The following is a 21728-nucleotide window of genomic DNA, read 5'->3' on the forward strand; positions in this document are numbered from 1 at the left end:
GTAGTCTTGCTAAAGCCAACATCAGCTTTATCAAAAATCTCCTCCAAAATATTTGGTGCTGGTGGGTATTTTTGATTAGTTCAAACATTTCACTTTCTGATGAACCAGATGTATTTTGCAGTTTCTTTCATACAGCCTTTAGCCTAGGAGTTAATTTCCTTCTTTCTACTACTATCTCAGCAGTGCAAGCAAGGCAGAAGTGATGCTTCCCACTGAGACTTGGAATACACTACAGTGCTGAAGGCACAAAAGCTGGCAGGACAGAGCTTCCTTTAAGAGATCATTACTTCATTAATCGATAAAAAGCCAGCTCCCCATGGTTTGTCTAAAGCATCTGTGAAGGAAAGCAAGGGGAAGATCATCTACAAATCACAAGGGAGAGCTACTTCCCCCCCCTCACACTTGTGCATGGGCTAGTTTCTGATGATACTGAAGCTACTTCTTGTGTTTGCACTGCTAATCTGAACAAATAGGAAACTAAACTAGATCTTCCATTCTTGCAATTTCGTAGAGGAATCATATTTTTGAGGCATTTGTACATCTGACCAGGTCCAGTTCTGTGTGCCAGGCTTGATTTTTTTGTTTGTTTTTTCACTAAATAACCAAAAATCTAAAATAACCATGATAAAATAACCAAAATCTATCTTTTAGGAGATGGGGGCAATAAATAGGTAGAATTTCCTGGGGTTTCCCTTTCTTTCTTTCAGAATATGCAAGGTCCAATGTAGTAGCAGCTGTTTGTTTCAATCTCTGGCTTTCTCTCTTTCTTTTTTTTTTTTTTTTTTTTTTTTTTAAATTGACAACAGTAAGTAACAACAGCAGTAACAACCTCCAAAGTTAAAAGAGACCTGGAAGTGACTGATGGACTTACTGTCCACAGAGAAGAGACATTGAAAGCTTTCAAAAACCCCAGAGCTTTTTCCATAATAGATAAAGAGCCAATTCCAATTATTTTTTCAAGTCCTCCCCTCTGCCTGGACCACAATTCCAAAATTTCCATACTCTAAAACAAGCAGATGAGTTTAGACGTTCTACAGAGCTAACTTTCTCTCATTTATCTGTTTTCCATGGATTAAATTATGTTTTGTCTTAAAATCAGATGTAGACCTATAAATGACATTTCAGCTCTATTACGTCCATTAATGCTCCATAAAGGGATTAGGAAGAGCATTTTCTGCCTCCACGCCCAATACTCACAGCCACGTAATCTGATGAGCACCTCCAGTGTTCTTCAGTTTTCATATCATTAAAGGTTAGAGTCACACGTCGGCCTTCCTCCACTGTGATCCTCCATTCACACACTCGATTATGTGGGTATAGGTTGGGATAGTTGGGTGAAGTAAATGTTCCAACAGGGGCAGTAAAATCCCCACCGCATTCTGAAATACCCAAATATTGGGACACTTCTTAAAGCATTGCTTATAGAGTTATAGCAAAAAAACATTGATAATGCAAGAAAAAGAGATCCTGAGAGGTTGCTTTGATATGCCTATCCTGTCCATATGTTTGTCTAAACAGCTAAGTTCCTGCCAGTCTTTATCACTCAGACATAAATGTAGTTGAATATTAATTAACCATAGCAGCTCCTTTTAGTCTAATTATTAATATTCCCTTCTCTGAAGGGCTCATGCCAGGCTTCAGAAACCTGAGTGACCCACAGGCGTTGATGTCAAGTGATACAAGCCTCTAACTGTGGCAGGACTGAGACATTTCTGCCTTTCAGATCACTGGGCAGTGCTACACAGAACGAGCAGGGTCTTAGAGTGGGTGTTGATGAAGGATGTGTTTTTTCTCTGCTGGTTGACAGAGGTAGAGAAAAACTTCCAGGGATTTTAAGCAACACTTTTTCAGTACAGTTATTTTGTGGTTTTCCTATCTTTGTTATGAATATCAAATTGTGCTCTGAGGAAAGAACACAAAAGGTCTTGGGTATAGAGTGCGTTTTTCTTCTGAGACTAATGGTATAAATTTACCAGCTTACAGTTAGTTTCCTTTTAAAATACAGAGATACAGTTTAATGGAGTGCAGTGGGAGATTTAGTCCCTTTCCTCACCCTCACAGACTCCTGCAAAATAGTCTAATCTGCATATCGACCTGCATTAAATTTTTGCTAATACAGTTTCTCTTCTATGGTTGCATAACTGGGTCCTGGAAGTGGAATAACATTCTTTTGGAGTTTGTTTCCCCATCTGTTATTTTATTGCAGAAGCAGACACAAAGAATAAGGAAGCTTTCAGCTGAGCTTTTAAATGAACTGGAAGGAGTTAAGAAGGGTTGGCAGGAGATTTTTCAAGACCACTACCACAAATAATTTCTTAAAAAGTAGCCATATTTTGGCAGGACAAGCATTGCATGGGCACTAAAGAATTGAAAGAGGAGTGTAATGCACGAGGTCTATGGCCTTAGTCCTGCTCAGAGCAGCCCTTTGAAGTCATTGTGCTCAGGACAAGAGGCAATGGGCACAAATTGAAAGACAAGAAATTCCATCTGAACATATGAAAACACTTTTCACTATGAGGGTTGTTGAACACTGGAATAGGTTGTCCAGAGAGGTTTTGGAGTCTCTATCCCTGGAGACAGTAAAAACCTGACTGGCCACAGTCCTGGGCAACTTCCTCTACTTGGCCCTGCTTGAGCAGGGGAGTTGGACTACCTCATCTCCAGAGGTCCCTTCCAACCTCAATGTCTCTGCATTTCTGTGATTCTGCTTGAAACCTATTGGTTAAAAACTATTGGGTTTATGGAGATTTAAGAATACCACTCACCTCAGAGGGACAGAATAACATAAAGGAAAATCACAGCATTTCTTTACCTGCCTCCTCATCAAGAGGGATGTGGGGAGGGTATGTTAAGGACATCCCTGGACTGATTGCTGGAGAGAAAAGGTGTGGAAGAGTGTGCTTCATTGTGTGAGACCTACCACTGATGGCAACATCCATTACAGTGGGAGACTGCTTGCGTCTCAAAGTTTCAGACTGGCTAAGTAGTGATCAGAGAGCTCTATTCATACTTCCCCCAGAGTTTAAATTTAAGAGCAGATACACACCACTCCAAGAATAAGTGATCTACAATATATGCTGTATTAGTGCAATTATAGTCTGTGGTATATGTTGCTTCCCTGAAAGTAACTTGCAACCTTACAAATCCAACCTTCAGTACTAGAATCAAAGCGCAGTCTGAATCCTCCGGCATTGACTGATCCATCAGTGACAAACTTGACATAAGCAAAACTGTCAGAGGTGTCCACAGCATCAGGGAGAGTATTACCACAGTACCTGCCCAACAAATGTCCTGCAAAAATCAAATACAGGAAGACAATTTTATATCAATATATTATTTATAGTTATATTGAAAGATCACTTCCCAATTTAACCGGACAGGCAGGAATAAACTAGTAAAATCAAGTTCTTGCTGGGAAATAGAAGGGTTTTGTTTGCCTTTGCTTCAGCAAGCAAGGCAGACAGAAGCAAATACTGTACATTGAAAATGCTCACTTTATACCCAAAGAGAAATGCTTTCAGGAACCTCTGGTGAGGTTTCATAGTAATACTAGGGAAGGTAAGACAAACACTGAAATAATTCTCAGACCAGAAGTGTTGTATTCTCGGATCTCCACAAAGTCATTTGTGCACTCGGAGGAGTTTTGAATATCCAGGCCTTCCAGTCTGATAGTAAGATAGTGGCCCCTGGGACCCTGCAGAAACCATTCACACAGCAGGTTGTCTTGATAATGAAGCTCAGGATACCCCATGCTTTCAATGATGCCAGTTTGTCCTATCACTGTCCCACCACAGGGAGCTGCAAAAGGAAGAACATTGCTTGGTTGACTGAAGGACCTCACAGAGATGACCTTTCTCCTAAATAAGACTTAAAGCTAAGGCACAACTGACTTGTTCTCTAACTGTGGTAATAAAACAGGAATTGCCTTCCAATTAAAAATCTTCCACATTCTCCTTATAATTCAACCAGTCCTAGTTTGTTGTGGTGTTGGTTTTTTTTTTTCCACACACCCCCTCCCATTGCAAGCAGCCCTTCCTCTCTATCACGTCTCTTATTAATTTGAATAAACTCACAGATTTCAAGGTCTATATCTAATCTCTACCCATGGCCATATTTACTAGAAAATCTTGGAAAGCTTTATCAGATAATTATATGGAAATTTAGTTTATTAAATGTGGATCTAAATTTTTGATGACTGACAAAAGTTGACTGCTTGTTTGGGCCTACAGCTATGGTTCAGACTCCTCTTTCCTGCAGTCCCTTCCTGTTCACATCCACTCCTTGTGATGCCTTGATAAGGGATTACTGCACAATTCAGGAAACAGCTATTTATTTTTAATTTTCTCTCTCTGAAAACTCATTTCTCCATGGTACCTGCAAACATAAGTTCATAATACTAAGGCTTACAGCAAATAATATTCCCAAGTGGAATTTATTGGATTTTACAGTGTATTCTGTGTGTCTGCTAGTTACAATCTTTTTGTGGCAATAACAGTTCTGTTCATGCTGTCTGCTCTTCTGAGTGATTAGTCCTTTGTTCCAGGATGACTGGCATGCAGCTGAGATACTGTAAATCTGTTATGGATAAATATAAATTGTGGCTTCATATACTAACAATGTTTTATTGCAAGTTGCTTCAGTTTTCCCATTCCTAAATATAACAGCACACTATATTGGCTTAAGTGTTTGAGACCTAACTCAGTCAGCAAAATTCTGTGTAAAGCAATATAGTCCACCACTTTGCCTTTGAGAAATTAACAGTCCTAGACTTTCCTTTATGAATGATACTAACATAAGAGATGCTATTCTTTGAAGATTATTAACACTGTCAAAACCAAAAAAGTAGTATATTTCTGAATCTGATCAAAGACTATTTTTTATTTAATTTTAAAACTTTGCTAGTGTTTTCTAATCCTGTTTTTGCAGCTTGAGAGCAAATAATTTTAACGTATTTCTTTTCCCAGCTGACAAATGATGGTTCTTACTGTTCGTTCCTTTTTCAGTCCATTGTTGTGCTGCCCCTGTTTAGCAGCATTGTTATTATAGATTGATTTACTTTTACATAGAGAAGCTCCTAATTTGTTCTTCTCCTGCCAACTCTCAGCTGATCTTTGCATTTCCCTTCAGGATCCTGCTCATGAAAGTGACACTAGTTTTGCATGCTGAAAATGAAATCATGTTACATGACTTTATCCACATCAACCTTTTTTCCTACTGCCCCTTTGATAATTGTCTTTGACAAGAGGTTATCCAGTCTTTGTTTCCACTGCTGTAGATCTATGAGCACTTTCCTATTCCTATGTCCATAATTTTCACCTCTTGCTAGGTGCAGAACATGCTGCTGTTAACCCTTACAGTGATTCTGATGCCTTAGCTTTAACACTAATTGAAAGAGGCACATATCTGTCAGTCCACCTCGTATGCATGATTTAAGCCCTATTACAAAAGCCTGACACTTGAGACCAAAATATTCTCTAAAATCAGATAAATAATGCAAGCATTACCCATGGAGTATTTAGCATTGAACCCCACGTGTGTGGCACTGCTGTCAGACCTGAACCTCAGGTACATGACAGCTCCTGAGGATCTTTGCGAGCCTGGCATCAAACCTCCACACAGCTTGGCAATGATGGGCGCAGTGGAGTCGGCGCCGTTGCGTAGCTCTAGGTAACTGGAAGTGCAGCTAGGAAAGGAGAGAATTTTCTGTTCAATGTATAGCAGTAATGGTTTAAAATCACTTCAGTATGTGCACAAAGCCATGAAGCTGTAGTGAATTAGATCAGTTTCCATGCAGTGTGACGAGAACAGAATCAACACATTCATAATCAATGATAGTTATGTAATATTTGTATCAAAAGAAGTGCTAGAAACATTGAGAAAGATTCATCCCAAATCCAGTCTATGATCAGATCAGATCTGACAGAAGCAAAGCAAGTCAGCAAGTCCTGGGGAGGAGAAGTATGAACAGCACTGATAAAGTAGTTGTGACCATCTTTAACATATTTTTTCTGGCAGCATTCAGATTTGGCAGATATTCCCTATTAAGTCTCATTGATGACTGTTGAATTAAGGAACAGACATAAGACACATGAAGGGAATGAAAATTCAAATCTGGGGGCTTGCTTAGGTGAGCATAGAAGGACCCAAAATATCTTAAATAACAGCCTTGCCTTCAGAATGGTGCAGTGTTCTGGGAAGCCAGAGAGAAAGGACACCTTTGGGATTCTCCATCCTGCACCATTTTTTCTGGACATGGTCTCACAGGTGAGGCTCACCTTTGCCATACAGTGGTTCAGCCCCAAATCAATGAAGTTACATCAGCTGGAAACTAGGCCTTGTTTTATGCCTCAGGCAAGGGGTGCAAAACAGGTAGACCTATTGCAAATCAGCAGACAGGCAATGGAGGAGGGAGACAAATTGTTGTGGTGGTAAGCCACTGGATTTAAAAGGGCCTGAGAGTCAAAATGACTGAAAATCTGAATATGAAAAGATTAGAGGGCACAGATTTTACAGAAAGCACCTTTCTGCCATGGATGCTTCCTCTCTGTCTGTTGTATTAATTTCTTTCATGCACTGCAAAGTCCTAGGAAGGTATACCAGCAGCCTGATAGCTTCAGTGATCTCTCTCAAAAATTTCCTAACCACTTTTGATTGTATATCTGGAAGTGTGCTCTGGGAGGAATTAGAGAAAGTAACAGGGAAAGAGGAACCAGAATGGAATCTCTGAAGAAACACAGGCAAAATAATGTGGATGTATACTTTGATGAAGGTTCAATGTAAAACTGATCTTCAAATTGCAGCTCTACTGCATGTCCATTAGGAGCAGTTATGGTCCAGACACAGTCAGCATGCTGGGGATAATTGCTTGGATAGTTGGGTGAAGATGTATATCCACTGGGGTTGAAATCATTGATATAAATATTTCCTCCACAAGCTGGGAAACAAAAGATCACCAATAAAAACCAACATGTTAAGGAAATGGGTGAGGCATCAAAAATATGAGTTATCACTATACTCCAAGACAATTTCCTTTCAGTGTCATATAGTTACAACAAAACCAAACGCATTTTACTGCTTACTGTGGGAAAACATTTTAATGCAGAAGAATCCTATGTTCCTGTGCTTCTGCTTACCCAGCCCTCCCCATTTCCAAATGTTCAGGGCCCTGAATTAAACTGCTATTAGTTCTTCCTTGGATTGCTTCTAAACCAAGCAGGAAACATATTGCTTGGCTTGTTCCTACTCCAGTTCCCAAGAGCTAGAAAGCCTACAAGTCAGACCCATCAATGCTTGTGAATCATTTCCCACTTCTGCTTTCCAAAAATTAAAATGTCTGTTTGAGACAATAATGAATGTGTGAAGAATACCAGTCAGAGCAAACATGAGGATTTGTTCAGGTCCTTTATCCTACAAAAATATCTTTATTTTGACCAGAACCTTTCTGTCAAAACCCCCCACTATGTTCCGGCAATACTGGTTTAACACAGGGGTTTAGTCAAGTTTTATAAATTGAAGTGGTAGAAAGACTATTGTACAGCTTCACCTATTCCCTTCATGAATTCCCTACAGTAATGCTACGAACGATTCTTTGTGGCAGTGGGGAAAAGTAGGCAGAAAACAAACACTTAAAAATTTGAGTAGATTGACAGGTTGCCTTAGTTGTGTTTAGTTATACTGTTTAACAGGAGGTCTCCCGGTGTCCCAAGTGGCATGTGTATTAATACAGTGGAACAACTGCAAATGCCAAGTCCCTAATTTACCCTTGGGAACCGAGTCTCTATTTTTTTCATTCTGTCAAGAAATGTTAGCTCTGGCAGGGAATGTTATTTTCTCAGCTAAGAGTAAAACTTGTGAGAAATGTTACCACCTTTCTAGACACACTAGCTTAAATCATTCCTGACATCATTTAGCACTTGCACTGGGTACTATATGTTCAAAATAATGTTCTTGTTTCCAGGTTTTTTTTCATTTCCTGTATGAATTTTTAATATCTCTTCCTAACTATAGATGCTACTTCCCTGCTAAAGTGTTCCCCATAAGTTTTTTTTAAACTTTAATGTCTCCAGGTTCCATGACCTGGAGCTGCCTGTCTTTGAAAAGGAGAAATTTGATAGTACGATGAGAAGTCATGCACTAAAGAAGGAAACAGGACATTTTTGCAGACATCTGATTTTACCAGGGTTGGGACTTATAACAAGAACCTCCTTTACAAGGACAAACTCCAAGTTATATCCATTGAGTTGCAGAATTTAAGTTTATTTCCTAGACTTACCCAGACTCTTAGCCTCGTATTTCAGTTTGAATCCTTGACCCTCATTCCTGCTGTCAGAAATGAAGTGAACAAACAGCTGATTGTCTGTGGTGTACATGGTAGAGATGGGGCTGCTTCCACAAAACCGTCCATTCCCTCTTCCGGACACCAAAGGTGGGGCAGCATTATCTAACCCATTCTTCAGCTAGATGAGAAATTGCTAACGTCACTCAAGCAAACAGCCCTGGAATGTAAACCTTGAGCACACACCATCTTAACGCTTCCAGCCATGGGGGAAAACAATAACCTAGTGATTAATTAATACACAGCAATAAATAAGAGCGAGAGAGAGAAATAATCTCTGTGATATTTCTTTTTGGTATTTCCACCCCCTGACAACCTGGGCCACCTTACTGACACTGAAATCAATAAGATTCAATAGCTTTAATAGCTTTTTAGGATTTGGTGACCTAGCCAATAACCTCACCTCTACATAATCTCCAAGGCTGCAGGAAGTATCCTCACTCTTAACCTGGAAAGGCTGTTCAAAATGCACAGCAATGATAAATCCAGAGGTTACCACTACATGCCAGGAACAATTCAGATTAGGAGCATAGTCCTGAGGGTAGTTGGGGGATGTTATCACACCCCTGCCTGTGTGCAAATAGCCTCCGCAACCTGAGAAAAAGGAGTTGAAGCAAAGAAAAAAATATTAGCATCAACTATTCACATATTCATTTAGAGAAAAACCCTATCTCTAAAAGGAAGATGTGATAGTTAAAAGCAAATGGTGAAGCAAGTGTATGAAGAGTTGAGGGGCATAGAGCAATGCACACAATGAATGATCTACCAAACACAAGCTAGTAGATTGCAAGATGACACACACCAAACGTCTTGACAGTGAGACTCTGTTCTCAGAATTAACAGACGAGTAAGCAGGCAGCTATGCCAAGGACCTCCCGTGGCATGAGCATATTGTTACACTGTCTGAGTATACATTGCTTCTAGCTATGGACCAAACCACCGTCACTTATTCAAGTTGCCAGTCAGAAAAACTTCCCCTGGCTGTCCATTGTTATCATAACACCTTCCTTGGTGCCTCAACCCATTCAGGAATCTGTTATCATCCCTGGGTGCATGTGGGAGGAGTGCCACTGGAAACCGCTGACACTCCTGCTGGAACTCACACAGCTTTCTGCATCTGTGTCTGTCTGTTTTGTGCCTCTGCTTTGCGTCATTTACTTCCCTCTCTTAGTTGGGCATTCTTTCACCCTGCAGCTGAGCTGTTATAAACTTAGGCATACACTTTTCTTACTTCTGAAAAGTGACTGCTCTGGTTGAATCATGCTTTGTTGTATTATATCGTTAGGAAAACAGCAAATTTTACCTTTGCAGGGTCAGACGTTTATTAAGGAATATTCATGAGGTGAATAATCGTTGTGCGATTAATTAGCTAGACTGTAGACACCTGTTAAAAATGACAGAGTCTTTTCTTTCCTTACCCCATTGTTAGCAGCAAGGCAGACATTTATCTGGGAGAGAAGAGAAACAAATCTTACTTTTGTGATAAGAGGCATTAAACCCAGCTCCAGTGACGCTTGCATCTGACGTGAAGTGGATGAACATTGCCTCTCCAGTTGATCTTATTGGTCCAGGAGGTTCTCGTCCACACAGGGTAGCCAGCACTGGAGAAAGACTAGTGTCTCCTGAGATCAAAAGAAGACATGTCAATGTTAAACCCAAATCAGTTCACATGTGCCTGCTGGTTGCTGTGGCTCACCCTTTCAGGCAGGTGCTTTTCAAGATCTTACAGATTTAGAAATATTTTTATAAACCAGAAAATATTTTGCTAGACTTTGCTAGTTTTATTTTGTCTAGGAGAACGTCTCAGCATAGAGGAAGAATACTGATTTAGAGCATGTTCCCATTGCTATCTAGATTTCTTAAACTCAACAGACATGAGAATTCCAGGTACTGGGATCTTGGGTATCTATTGCATGCTGTTGAGGTAGGGCAAGATTGGCTTCTCACCGTCTTGGATAATAAGTTTGTCATAGTTGCATGAGCTGTGAGATTCTATGTCTAAGGCCAGTATATTGAACTCCACAGTGGATCCAGGCGCTCTGATAAGCCACACACAGTCAGCAAAATTTCTGTAATTCATGGGCCAGCCTGGTGAGAAGAGGAATGAAGGTGTTTCTTCAGCTGTTACAGTCCCTCCGCATGCACCTGTCATGTACAAGAAGACAAAAATTAAAGCATCCTCTTTTTAAACTGAACACTTCCCTAGTAAAATTTAAGATGACAGTCCTATAATTAAGCACAATAGGGGCACAGTGATGATGTGTGTAGTCACAGGAATGCATTTCTTCAACTTCAGTTTGGACTGGGAGTACAAAACCTGAAAATCCTGACCTATAAGGATGTTCCTGTGCTACCTGGTGCAGCAATGATTTGACCTATTTTACTATGAGGAATATCTAGCAAAAGAGCTAAAAGCATCTACCACAGTTTAACACAGGTTGCATATCAGAAAGGAATGGTGCATACATAACCAATAATACATAAACAATTTAGACCCTCTTGAAATTGAAGTTCTTTTCTTTCTCCACTCTTAATGTCTCAGCTATATGTTTAGATCAAGATGGAGTCCTTGCAGGGATATCTAGTGGCTCAGTGCTCTCCCAGAAATAAACCCTTTGCATACTGCTACTATCCTGCAGAGCCCCAGGGATCCTTAGTCCCTCTGTCCCCAGAAATCTGCCTTCAGATTTAGAAAGAAGACATTGCACTATATCCTAGTTAGTCTTAACTTTCTCTTGTTGAACTTGCTCAGAGTATACCAATGGTACAAGAAGTATATTCCCTCTCCTTCCAGGAGCTATTTGTCAGAGGTACAGGATCATACTGAGCATATTCTCTTTATTTATGGATATGAGATGCATTATAGTGAAAGATTTCATATCACAATGGCCAGTGATTTAAGAATGGTATTTCAAGAGGGACACTTTTTCATGAAAGCATATAAAATGTTTAGTTTTCATGAAATACCTGTGTAAAGAAAAAAGTCCCTCTACCAACACGCTTATTTTTTAAACACTGTAAAACAGTATATCTGGGAGTCCCTAGAAATTGTTTTTAAAAGCTATTAAAATGCCTAATTAAAATGTCAATGAAGGAAGTTGTTGGTTTGGATTTTTTTACGTAAAGCTCAGTATATCACTGGCTATGTCACTTTTAACCATGCAACCCACTGAAAACCCACCTCTAGCAATGGTGCGTGTACCAGCAGTAGCATCCACTGCATACCACTCCAAAAGAAAGCCCTTTCCAGTCACAGACGAATCTGACTGGAACTGGATTGTCATCGAACTGCCAGAGGATGCAAAAGAAGCAGGGTCCGCACCACAGTACGTTGCAATAGGACGAGAATGAATGGTGGGCCCATCATAAACCTGCAGAGGGAAGGAGAACGCTGCCATTCCTCACACAGGCAGATTTTCATCCGCCCCATACTCAGCAAATTGCCAAGGAGAAAATTACCCTCTTTAAATGAGTGAGGGATCTTTCAGCAAATCCCAGTTACAGAGAAGCCTCTCTTACAAAAAGCGGAACAAAATCTCCCTTTCCATTATGTACTGTTAATTGTGAAGCTTTCACAGAAGAAGGATCTGAATGGAAGCCATCAAATTCAGCTCATTCCCCATCACAGGGCTGCTCTTTCAGGACATGGACTGGCTTCCCCCGTTAAAAAAGTCCACTGGTACAATCTTGTTCCTTGCTGAGGAAAAAACCAACACACTCTGCAGGAAAAAAGGGCATTGTTGTGGGGTTTTTTTTTCCTTTTTCCCCCTGAGGAACACATATATTTTAAATTCTATCAAATAAATATGCAATAATATGTTTTTCATTTTACATATTTATAAGCCACATTCTCAGCTGGTTAAAAGATGCTTGTCTTCTGCCACCTTTCAAACCTATTTGTGTTCTTGTCCTCTTCCCCCCAGCAAAAAATGTCCAGTAGAGAAAGCTAGGAAATATTAAATAAACATTAACATTACATTGAAGATTTGATCCTTGAGTCAGGTTAAAGGTCAGGCTGATTCACACCCACTGAATGTCTAGCTGATTTAAGAAACTCATTTTTCTTTCAGAGGGACAGACAAAGAAAGGCAGGCTGAGTTAGAAGAAAGAAGATGCCATTAAAATCTGACATGATATGAAGGAAAAAGTTACATTTCTGGAATTAATAGCAAATTTAGATATCAGTGAATTAATAATAAATTGAATATACTGAATACATTGAAATAGTATTAACTTTCTTTTTCCCAAAGATGAAAGAAAAGGATAATGAGTGAATCAGCTGGTTAAAAAACAAAAACAAACAAACTAAAAAAGACAAGAAGAGATTTACCCTATTTAACTAAGTAGCTATGTTTAGCTAAGTTCAGAAAGAAGTTGTTGCCTCTATTGCTCATTTTCCTTAGCACCACGTATGCTGTATTTTTTAGCCTGGTAAAAAGGCTAAACTGTATTACAGGAGACTACAGAAAAAACAATCAGACAGGAAGAGGTACCTTCCTACTGCCAACAGCAAGTTATTGATCCAGAGAACAAAGAAAGTGCAAGTAAAGGATTGTTCCTTGTAGGATTTTAAAATAACCTTATTTTTAGAGGCACTGAGATGTTATTATCATTGTTGTCCTCAACTGAACCAGCACAGAGCAAAGTTCAAGCTGGTATCTGACCTGAAATCCTTGGATTTGAAATTTGTGGACTTATTTTTAATAAGTTTTAAACTTACAGATTTGAAATACTGTTAGGGAGCCAGAGAGTATGTAACCCTTCCTATAGCTAATAATTATTGGAAAGACGACATAGCAAAAACAATAAGCCACTCCAGATCCTCGGAAATTCTTCCCATTCCTCTTGTAGGTTTCTCTATTTATCATTTTTATCAAAGTTAATTGAAATAAAGTAACTTCTCACAATGAAATCACCTTTAGCTTGTCATAACGGCATCTGCGATGATTTTCAATATCCATCTGCAGGATACGGCCATGGATAACTTGTGAAGCATTAACAGTTATTCGCCACTGATAATTGGAATTGTGAGGGTAACTTCTGGGCCACTGTGGTGAAGCTATTTGTCCTCTGTTTCCCACAATGTCATTTCCATACACTGAAAAACAAGAAAGAGACAACTAATGCCTCTAATTCACATAGATTAAAAGAAGCATTGGGGCCCAGCTGGGAATATAGCTTTAATTTCAGCCCATCTGACTTAATTTACTTAGGACTAGACAGCACTGCGAGGCATAGACTTGTGTTTCAAACAGTCCTAGGATGCACATCTAATTATTTTCTTCTTGTGAGGGATGCAGTGTGCCCTTATCTGAAGGAAATTACCCATTCGAGCCATGTGGCTCTAAATGTAGGAGAGGTGGGAAGATGGCACATCTAAATTCCCCCCTGACTCTGCCTACTTCATGTTCATTTCTTCTCAAGAAGCATTAAATAATAAATTTTTTTTTTTTAAAAATGCCTTTGTGTGTTCTGGTGAAAAATGGTTCTGATTTGATTGAGCTCTGAACTATTGATAATTCCTTTTGAAAATGAGTAGTAAAAGTCTCAAAGTAAGTAAAATTAGTAGAAGTTTAGCTTGCATAATCAGAATGGCTGGGGATGTTTAGCTTCAGCTGTCTGTTCATGCAGCAAGTCACACTGATGTTTGCAATGGTCCCTTGAAATTTTAGATCTATAAACTGGCATCATTTTCTTTTCTTCTAATTCTGCTCCCTGGTTGATGGCATCTAGATCCAAAGCAGAAGATGGACACTGTCATACTCAAAAAGCAAAATGGAAAGCTGGGAAAGCAATGTTTTTTTCTTAATTTATCAATTGCCTAATAAAAGGCAACATAAGCATTAAATACCATTGCTCGCTCTCAGGTAGCAAAGAAATATGGTCAGATACTTTTAACTCCAACAGGCTACTAGTAAACTTGGGTTGTCATAGAAGTTTTTAGTATATAGCTCTTATTCCTATCTTCACAGCCCAATACTGCTGAAGGAAGAATCTGAAAACCAGGTGATAAACTGTTAGAAAACAGTCAACGAAATAGATGACTTTTTTTTTTTTCTGTAATCCATGGAATTTTTTGCTTCTGGAAGGATAATATGATCAATTTGAAAAAATATTGTCTGTTATGATAATTTAAAAAGATAGAATGTCATGTATAATTCTTCTGATTGTTATACTTACATACACAGGAGTTCTGTTCTGACAAGTTTTAGAGCATCCTTTTACATTCAGCAGATATTTTACAAAACATTTTAAAGTGAATTCACAGACGTGCTGACTTCAACAAGCATTTTCTAATAGACTTTACAGGGCCAAACGTTCACATTTTGGAAGTGTTATGAAAGAACAATAGTTTTCAACTGAATAACATTTACTTACAGTGAGAGAATGTGGCCTTGAAGCCAACACCAGTGCCTGAGCTGTCTGAGACAAATTTGACCCACAGGACATATCCAACAGTAGATGTATAATTTGAAGGCAAAGAGTTCCCGCAGAATCGTCCTGCCAGCGTGCCTGTATCATTCCCTTCACGAATCTCCAGGTAATCTTTGGAGCATCCGCTACTATCTTCCACCTGAAATGTTCTGTTTCAACAGCAGTAGAACAGCATTAGCAGGCACATGACTGGCACATACTTCAGAGTTTGCCCTGCCAGGTCACAAATCCCCCTGTGTCTGGTATTCTACTGTAACAGTTAATAAGAAGTCAGCAACAAAACGCTCCAGAACCCAGAATTCACTGATCATCACCTGGCAGGGGTCTTTCCTTTCTAGCCCCTTATTTTATGACAGAGCTTCAGTTTGCAAAGTTATATTTTTTAAAGAGTTCTCAACCCCTTGTAATATTTTTTTGTTCTACACAGCAACAACCATGAAACACAGAAAGCCCCTGCTATATAAAACAGATTTTTAATATAAGCCCAGGTCAGACTATTTACTGGGTGCACATCTGTTGGGTGCAGAGAATACTTCTAGCCTTGCAAATCAGTTTGCAATTCCTTCATATGTGTTTTATTTCAGTACACTCTCCGGTGAGAAAACAAGTTCCAGAGGCCTAGGTTCATTTGTAGTTAACACCTCAGAGCTCAGAAATCCCTTAGAAGTTTCTCCAGAGTAAGAAAATATTACTGCTTCTCTGAGTTTCACATAGCTGGGTGCACAAAATAATAATAAGGATTGCTATGAACACTTCTAAACCAATTTTTACCTTAGAAAAGGAATGGGATTTAGAAATAAAATTATAAATTCTAAATTATTGCACCAAGATGAATGCTAAATATATTCTAAAAATCATTATGTTATTCTAAGTGAAGTGCTTTGATTCAATCCATTATACTTTTCAGAAGCAGGCTATAAATATATAGTAAAGATTCCAGAGAGTGCCTCTTATAACCAATGCCCCAAATATTTATGCTTTCTGATTTTCTGACAACAACTCCTCCCTTTCAGTCCTGAATATAACCATATGTGTTCAGTGTACACGTGCTGTGAAATGGTTCCAACTGCTCATCTGGATATACTTCAGAGTAATTTAAAGCTAAGCCGCAAACTGCAAGACAGGGATTTCTGTTCAGACTGAGCTGAAGAAAATGAATGTCTCATGCCAACAAAACTTTATAAACCCCTAATATTAAATTAAATAAAATAAATACTGCTTTCTAACACAATTACTCCATGCTTTCCAGTATTTTCAGCTTGCCTTTCAGCTATGCGTAACTGAAGAAAAAGAGTTTACATCTACTCAGTGTCACTTTATATAACTGAATGTATGTTCCACCGATAGTTTCTGCTTCACACTAGATTTCTGTTTTGGTTCTGAAAAGTTGTTATTCATTATTTTGTAGCAAATATTTTGGAAAATGTTTTCAGGCTGTAGTACTTTTTCTCTGCTTCAGTGAGCAAAGGAGGAATAGAATGTCCTTTTTATTGAGTTAGTGAATCAGTATGTGCCTAACAAATTGCACCTTATGCAGTCAGCATGTTATTGGGCAAATTTTCCTTTTGCCCTGATTAACTGTAAATGCAGGTTTCAGAATTACTTTTCTTTTCCTGCTGATTCTTGATAAGCTTTGCAAAGGGTCACTGTTCTCTTTCTTGGCAGCAGCCACTGTTTGATGCCAGGAAACGGAGAGGCTCAGAAATTCACATCATGGGTAAGGAACAACCTAACGACCCTGGTAAAGGACTCCACATTGTTCTGTGGATCATGCGTGACTTTCCGGTCAGAAGTCTTCAAAGGAAAGTTACTCTGGTGAAGGGAAAACAAAATTCCTTCAGATACTCTCCTGGTCCCTGTTGTACCTCCACTGCTATAATTGTTGGAGAAATTTAGAAGACTTTAATATCAATCCTAACCCTACAGTCTGTGGAGTATCTGCACCATTTATATTACTCCACTACATAATAAATACTACAATGAGTCTGGTAGTAAGGAAATAGTAGGAATTTCCTTTGTAAAGAAAAGGCAGAGCAATGCTAAATTTCCTCTTCTTGTTTATAAGTGAGTGAGAACTGGCTTCTTCAGCATCCCATGTTGCTCAAACAGTAAACCAACTATTTATATAATACTGTATATGCCTTAATATAAGCAATGACTAAGATGGGAGAGCAGTGATTGCAAGTTGCCACTAACCACCGCTGTGTTCTCTTTCCAAGCTACTCTAAAAACATGTTTTAGCTTTATCATCTGGTAATTACATTTCCTAATAAACCCAGAGCATCCTTCCTTCAGGTCTGTTAAAGGGCTGAATAATAACCCCTGGCAATGCATTTACATGAAGGACAGCTGGAGACGGTTGCCAGGGGAGCTGAGGATCGTCCAGACACATTCGGTGTTGAGCGGATATGGCTCAGGATAGCCAGGGCTGTTGAAAGCTCCTCTGTCCATGTGGAAAGTACCCCCGCAGGCTGCAACAAGAAGGAGACAGCAGAGGCTTGAGAAGGATAACATAAAAAAAAAATACCTTGACAGAGCCAGAGCATTTGCTAATGAACAAAGCATTTCTCCTTGTCTCCTTGTTCTTTAGCTTGTTGATATACTTGCTGAGACCTTGGCCAAAAAAGAGGAAGTGCAATAGGGGATTTTTAAAGAGGGAATGTCAGAGAGACAAAGAGACACAGGATCTGTTCTTTTTCTTAAAAGTTGGACGCATAAGGTAGCAACACCTGTCAGATGGACTTACATGATGATGATGCAGCATAGGTGGCATGGAAGCCCCTGGCAGCAATGTTATTGTTGGAGATGAAGTTCACCACCAAGGCATTACCAAAAGAAGTGATAGGATGTGGTATAGTAGTGCCACAGTAACGGCCTGAAAGAGAACAAGCCAGAGAGAAAAAAAGGAGTGTTAAGCATGTAATTACTGCTGCTAATTTAACATTTGGGGGTTAATGTCTGACAGCAACCAGGAGTAATTGTTGTTGCTTACAATTGCAGTTGTCAGTTCAATCTACATAAAAATGAAATACTCCATTTCATTAGCACAGAACTCAACTCTGGTGGCAATTTTTTTTAACAGAGGAAGGACCTCCTGCACTCCAGGCACCCTAGTCACTGGCTATTCTGTCACTGAGCTCCTTTGTGTTCACTCTATCCAGAAATTACAGCCTAATTGGAAAAAAAAAAATCCCATCAAATATATCTGACAGTAGTTTCCATTTCACTCAGTTGGTTTCTGATGAAAAAAACAAGTGACAAATAACAGACCAGTTCTCCTGTAATGGATTGTAAAATGGGGATTAGGAATATGAATCACGATCTAGGAGAAAGGCATTTGACAGCAAAAAGAAAGATAGCAGCTAGTATCCTGATCGTCTTGCCAAGTGAAAGCCAAGGGTAGGAGACCAAAAAATGAATTCTGCTCTTCATTACAAACCATTTAAATTGCATGCAGCCCCACTCCTGCCAAGGGAGCATATACAAAAGTAGAGTAAGGGAGAGCATAATCAGGCACAGATATTCCGAATTTCCTGGAAAGGAATTTGAGGCAACCCTGGGGATGTGAGGGGAGACAGGACCACCCTGTGTCCTGGGCTCTCTCATGGCTTCCTTGCAGTATAAGCACTGAATTTTGCTGCTCCAGACTGCTGCCACTTGAAGGTGATGACTTGGGACAGAGATGTCAGGAGAAAGCTGTAGAAAATTCAGGAACAAGCAGAAAATCAGGCTTTCCGGGACTTGAGGAAAATCCGTTTTCTGCTCCCATAAATCTGCAGCTTGCTTTACCTACGTTTAGTGTGGACTGTGCTTATGAGTGTGGGTTACGTTATGGTTTTGTACAATTAGCTTGGAATTCAGTTTAAACTTAATTGCTTGGTTCCCAATATTGTTCAGCTAAGGAGGAAGGAAAACAAGTCAGAAACAGAAAACATACAGTCAGAGCCTGGGAGGACTGTGCCATTCACACTGAAGACTTATCCTCCATCCCCAGTCTCCTCTAGCCAGAGTGGCCAAGGAGCTTCCTTTACCAGAGAAAATCCATGAAACAGGACGCTCACAGAAAACCTTCTCCTGCGTACCTTGGGTGTAGTTCTATATATGAAATAAACAAGGGAAAGGTACCATACCTCGAAGAGGAGCCTCGTAGTTATTCCCATCCAAAATCTCCACAAAATCAGTTGTACAGTTTTGTCTATTGTTTTCAGTATCGAAGTCAGTGAATGAGAGTGTGACGTGGTTGACTGGCAACAGCAAAGAGTGAACACTTAAAAAGAAGTTTGGCATTTCACAGAGAACTAATTACATGTAAACAAATGTATGATCTTTTCTTTTCTCCCCTGAAGTCAATCAGTCCCTATAAAGTGTAACATCTGAAGTAGTTTAATCCCTGATATGTGGAGTGAATTTGATGGAAGTGCATTAATCCTTACAAACCTTGCAAAGTTCCTGGTAAATCTCTTCATATTTCAGTACTTTCTAGTACAATCAACATCAGAAGTGTAGGATTTTACACATACACATGAATCTAAGTTTCCTAATATCTGAACAGCTTAATTATATACTGAAAGTGTCAGCAAATACAACATGGAAAATTTACACACATTCAGAAACAAAACTTATTTCTACACATCCGTGACCTTCTGTCCCTTTGCGATCTATGCCATAGATCCAGACAAAATGTGAATTGATGCTGCCCTGCTCCAGGCTTAGAAAGAGTCGGTTCTTTCATCGTTTTGTAACATTCCACATACATCAATTGGACTGGTTAAAGGATCATTAACTACCCTCAGCTATATTTGTACAGAATTGGATTTTCCACACCCTTGGACTGCAGGCTACGTCCTGAAAAAGAGAATTTCTGACTCAGGGTATTTTTTACTCTTGTATTGCTCTTGCTTGTCTGATTTGAACAAAGGTGAAGTCACAACTGGAAGAAGAGAGGTTGTCCTCAACACCAGTCTGTGATAGTAGTTACTCCTGGCCTTAGAGTTCCTATGCAGCTTGAGCAGGTCAGAAAGAGTCTCACGATTTAGATGATAACTAAGTTTTCTACCACATTGACCAAGCCTGAATTTGACACAAATATTTTGCTTTTCACTGGGCTACAATTAATTAGCCAGGATAAGCTGAAATGACAGACATGGACTCAGGCGCTGCATTCAGCAGGGTGCCACTGACTGGCATTCAGCTGTACAGTCTGTGTGTTAGGCACTCTTTTGTGTCCTGTCTGGTCAATCAATTACAGCTATCAATGCAGGTCCTCAGGATACAAAGCAAAAAGGAAAAACACAGTGGGTGGCAAGAGCAGGAGACTTGTCGGCCTTCTCAGTCAAAGCAGAGCAGGAACTCTGCTGTGGTTTGCCATTGGCTAAATCTATTGTATATGGCTATGCCCTGTAATGCTGTGTGACTGGTGTAATGAAGCCACGTGTACCTGTACCTGTAACTTGTGGTACATGGTGGTCCTGGCAGTAAGTGGAGGAAGTCACTACATATATAGGCTACCTCTTATACAGCATTTTTCTGGTCTCTTATACTGATGTAAATCAGGAGACAACATTTAAGTATGAGTTTTCAACCTGGATCCAGGAAAATATTTTCTTTAAAAATAAATGTTGTGTAGGTGAGAAACGGCTTTGATGATGTCCTTTTCACGTCTTTGTATAAGAACCTATGCTAAAAAAAGTATTGCTTATCTCCAGATCTTTGTTTTGGTGTTTTCTTTGGCAAATTGATTTTCATTTTATAACTTAGCAAAATAAACTTATAAATGTGGTTGGAACATTCTAGGATTTTAACAACAATGGCTAAGTATCAGATGAACAACTGAAGTACAGTAGTTGCTATTAAAACCAAACATTTATTTTAAATTATGTTACCAGGATACTACTACCCAACAGCAAATATTTTTTAGGAATCTTAAACAATGTAAAGGTAATATTGGGTACTAAAGGGAATACCAGCATCTGATGGAAAATATTTGGTGTTTTATGATCAATCATAAATGTGTTTAAAATTAGACAGGAACATCTGAGGGTATATCTATGTGCATAAGACCAGTTTATTTATATTCTTTTTTATTTGTATTTTAAATTGAAATTCCTCTGTACCTTTTCTCATTATTTAATTAAAATCTCATTTTCTTATGTTAACATCATAGACTCGATCTAACACAACTCTGGCTTGAAAAATACAGACCAAAATAAGAGCAGCTAAATACAAGTGCTTTAATTACATATAAGCCCTTAGATGTGAATCCAGCTTCACACAGTATTCAACACCTCATTTATAATTGCAACACTTCGGTCACAGTAAATCAGCTAAGATGACAAAGTTGTAAACTGTTTTCCTCACCATGCACTAAATCTACAGTAAAATCAGATTTAGGACAGATTAGGAGAGCTACACTCTCCAACTACCAGGATGCAGAACTTCCTAGAGAAATAAAGGAGGAATTTTGTATTGTTATTACAGAAAAGAAGATGAGGATGTTAGTCATCCCAGCTAACTATAAAAGACGTTTTTACTTACATGGTTCCTGAGCCTGAATAATCCAGCTGCAGTTCTGATTGTTTGGGTATTTGGCAGGATACAGAGGAGAGGAAATTGCTGCCCCAACTGAATCTGACTCTATGAAACTTCCGCATGCTTTAGAATGAAACACATACACACACATACACACGTAGATATTTATATACACAAAACACAGATTCTGTAGTGAAAATGAATGCATAAAATGTAATGTAACATGCTACATCAATGTGAAATGAGGATAAAATTCAAAACAGTAATTTATCAGAAAAAGAGACTTAAGGACTAGCTCCCAGCACCATGTGTACTTTCTTGACCTGGATCCTCAGGCTGTGCTGCACCTGGATGACCATCTGAGAGAAGCCATAGTAACTTGGGAACAGACCTTATCTTTATCAGCTCCCCGTAGCCCAGAAGAGCAATT

At 39.2% G+C, this 21728-nt stretch overlaps 1 protein-coding gene across 1 annotated transcript in view; it reads right to left on the reverse strand.

Moving 5' to 3' along the window:
- Window positions 1-21728, reverse strand: part of CUBN (cubilin) — a 151302-nt gene that overhangs the window by 43336 nt on the left and 86238 nt on the right. The window contains 16 exon segments of the mRNA XM_030010136.2: window positions 1198-1379; window positions 3151-3291; window positions 3589-3798; window positions 5505-5683; window positions 6760-6934; window positions 8273-8456; window positions 8739-8929; window positions 9811-9957; window positions 10283-10480; window positions 11517-11706; window positions 13252-13433; window positions 14714-14919; window positions 17109-17241; window positions 17517-17645; window positions 18901-19014; window positions 21305-21421. Coding sequence (XP_029865996.1) covers window positions 1198-1379; window positions 3151-3291; window positions 3589-3798; window positions 5505-5683; window positions 6760-6934; window positions 8273-8456; window positions 8739-8929; window positions 9811-9957; window positions 10283-10480; window positions 11517-11706; window positions 13252-13433; window positions 14714-14919; window positions 17109-17241; window positions 17517-17645; window positions 18901-19014; window positions 21305-21421 — 2678 coding nt within the window.

Source organism: Aquila chrysaetos, chromosome 3, assembly GCF_900496995.4.
Source record: "Aquila chrysaetos chrysaetos chromosome 3, bAquChr1.4, whole genome shotgun sequence".
Lineage (NCBI taxonomy): Eukaryota > Metazoa > Chordata > Aves > Accipitriformes > Accipitridae > Aquila > Aquila chrysaetos.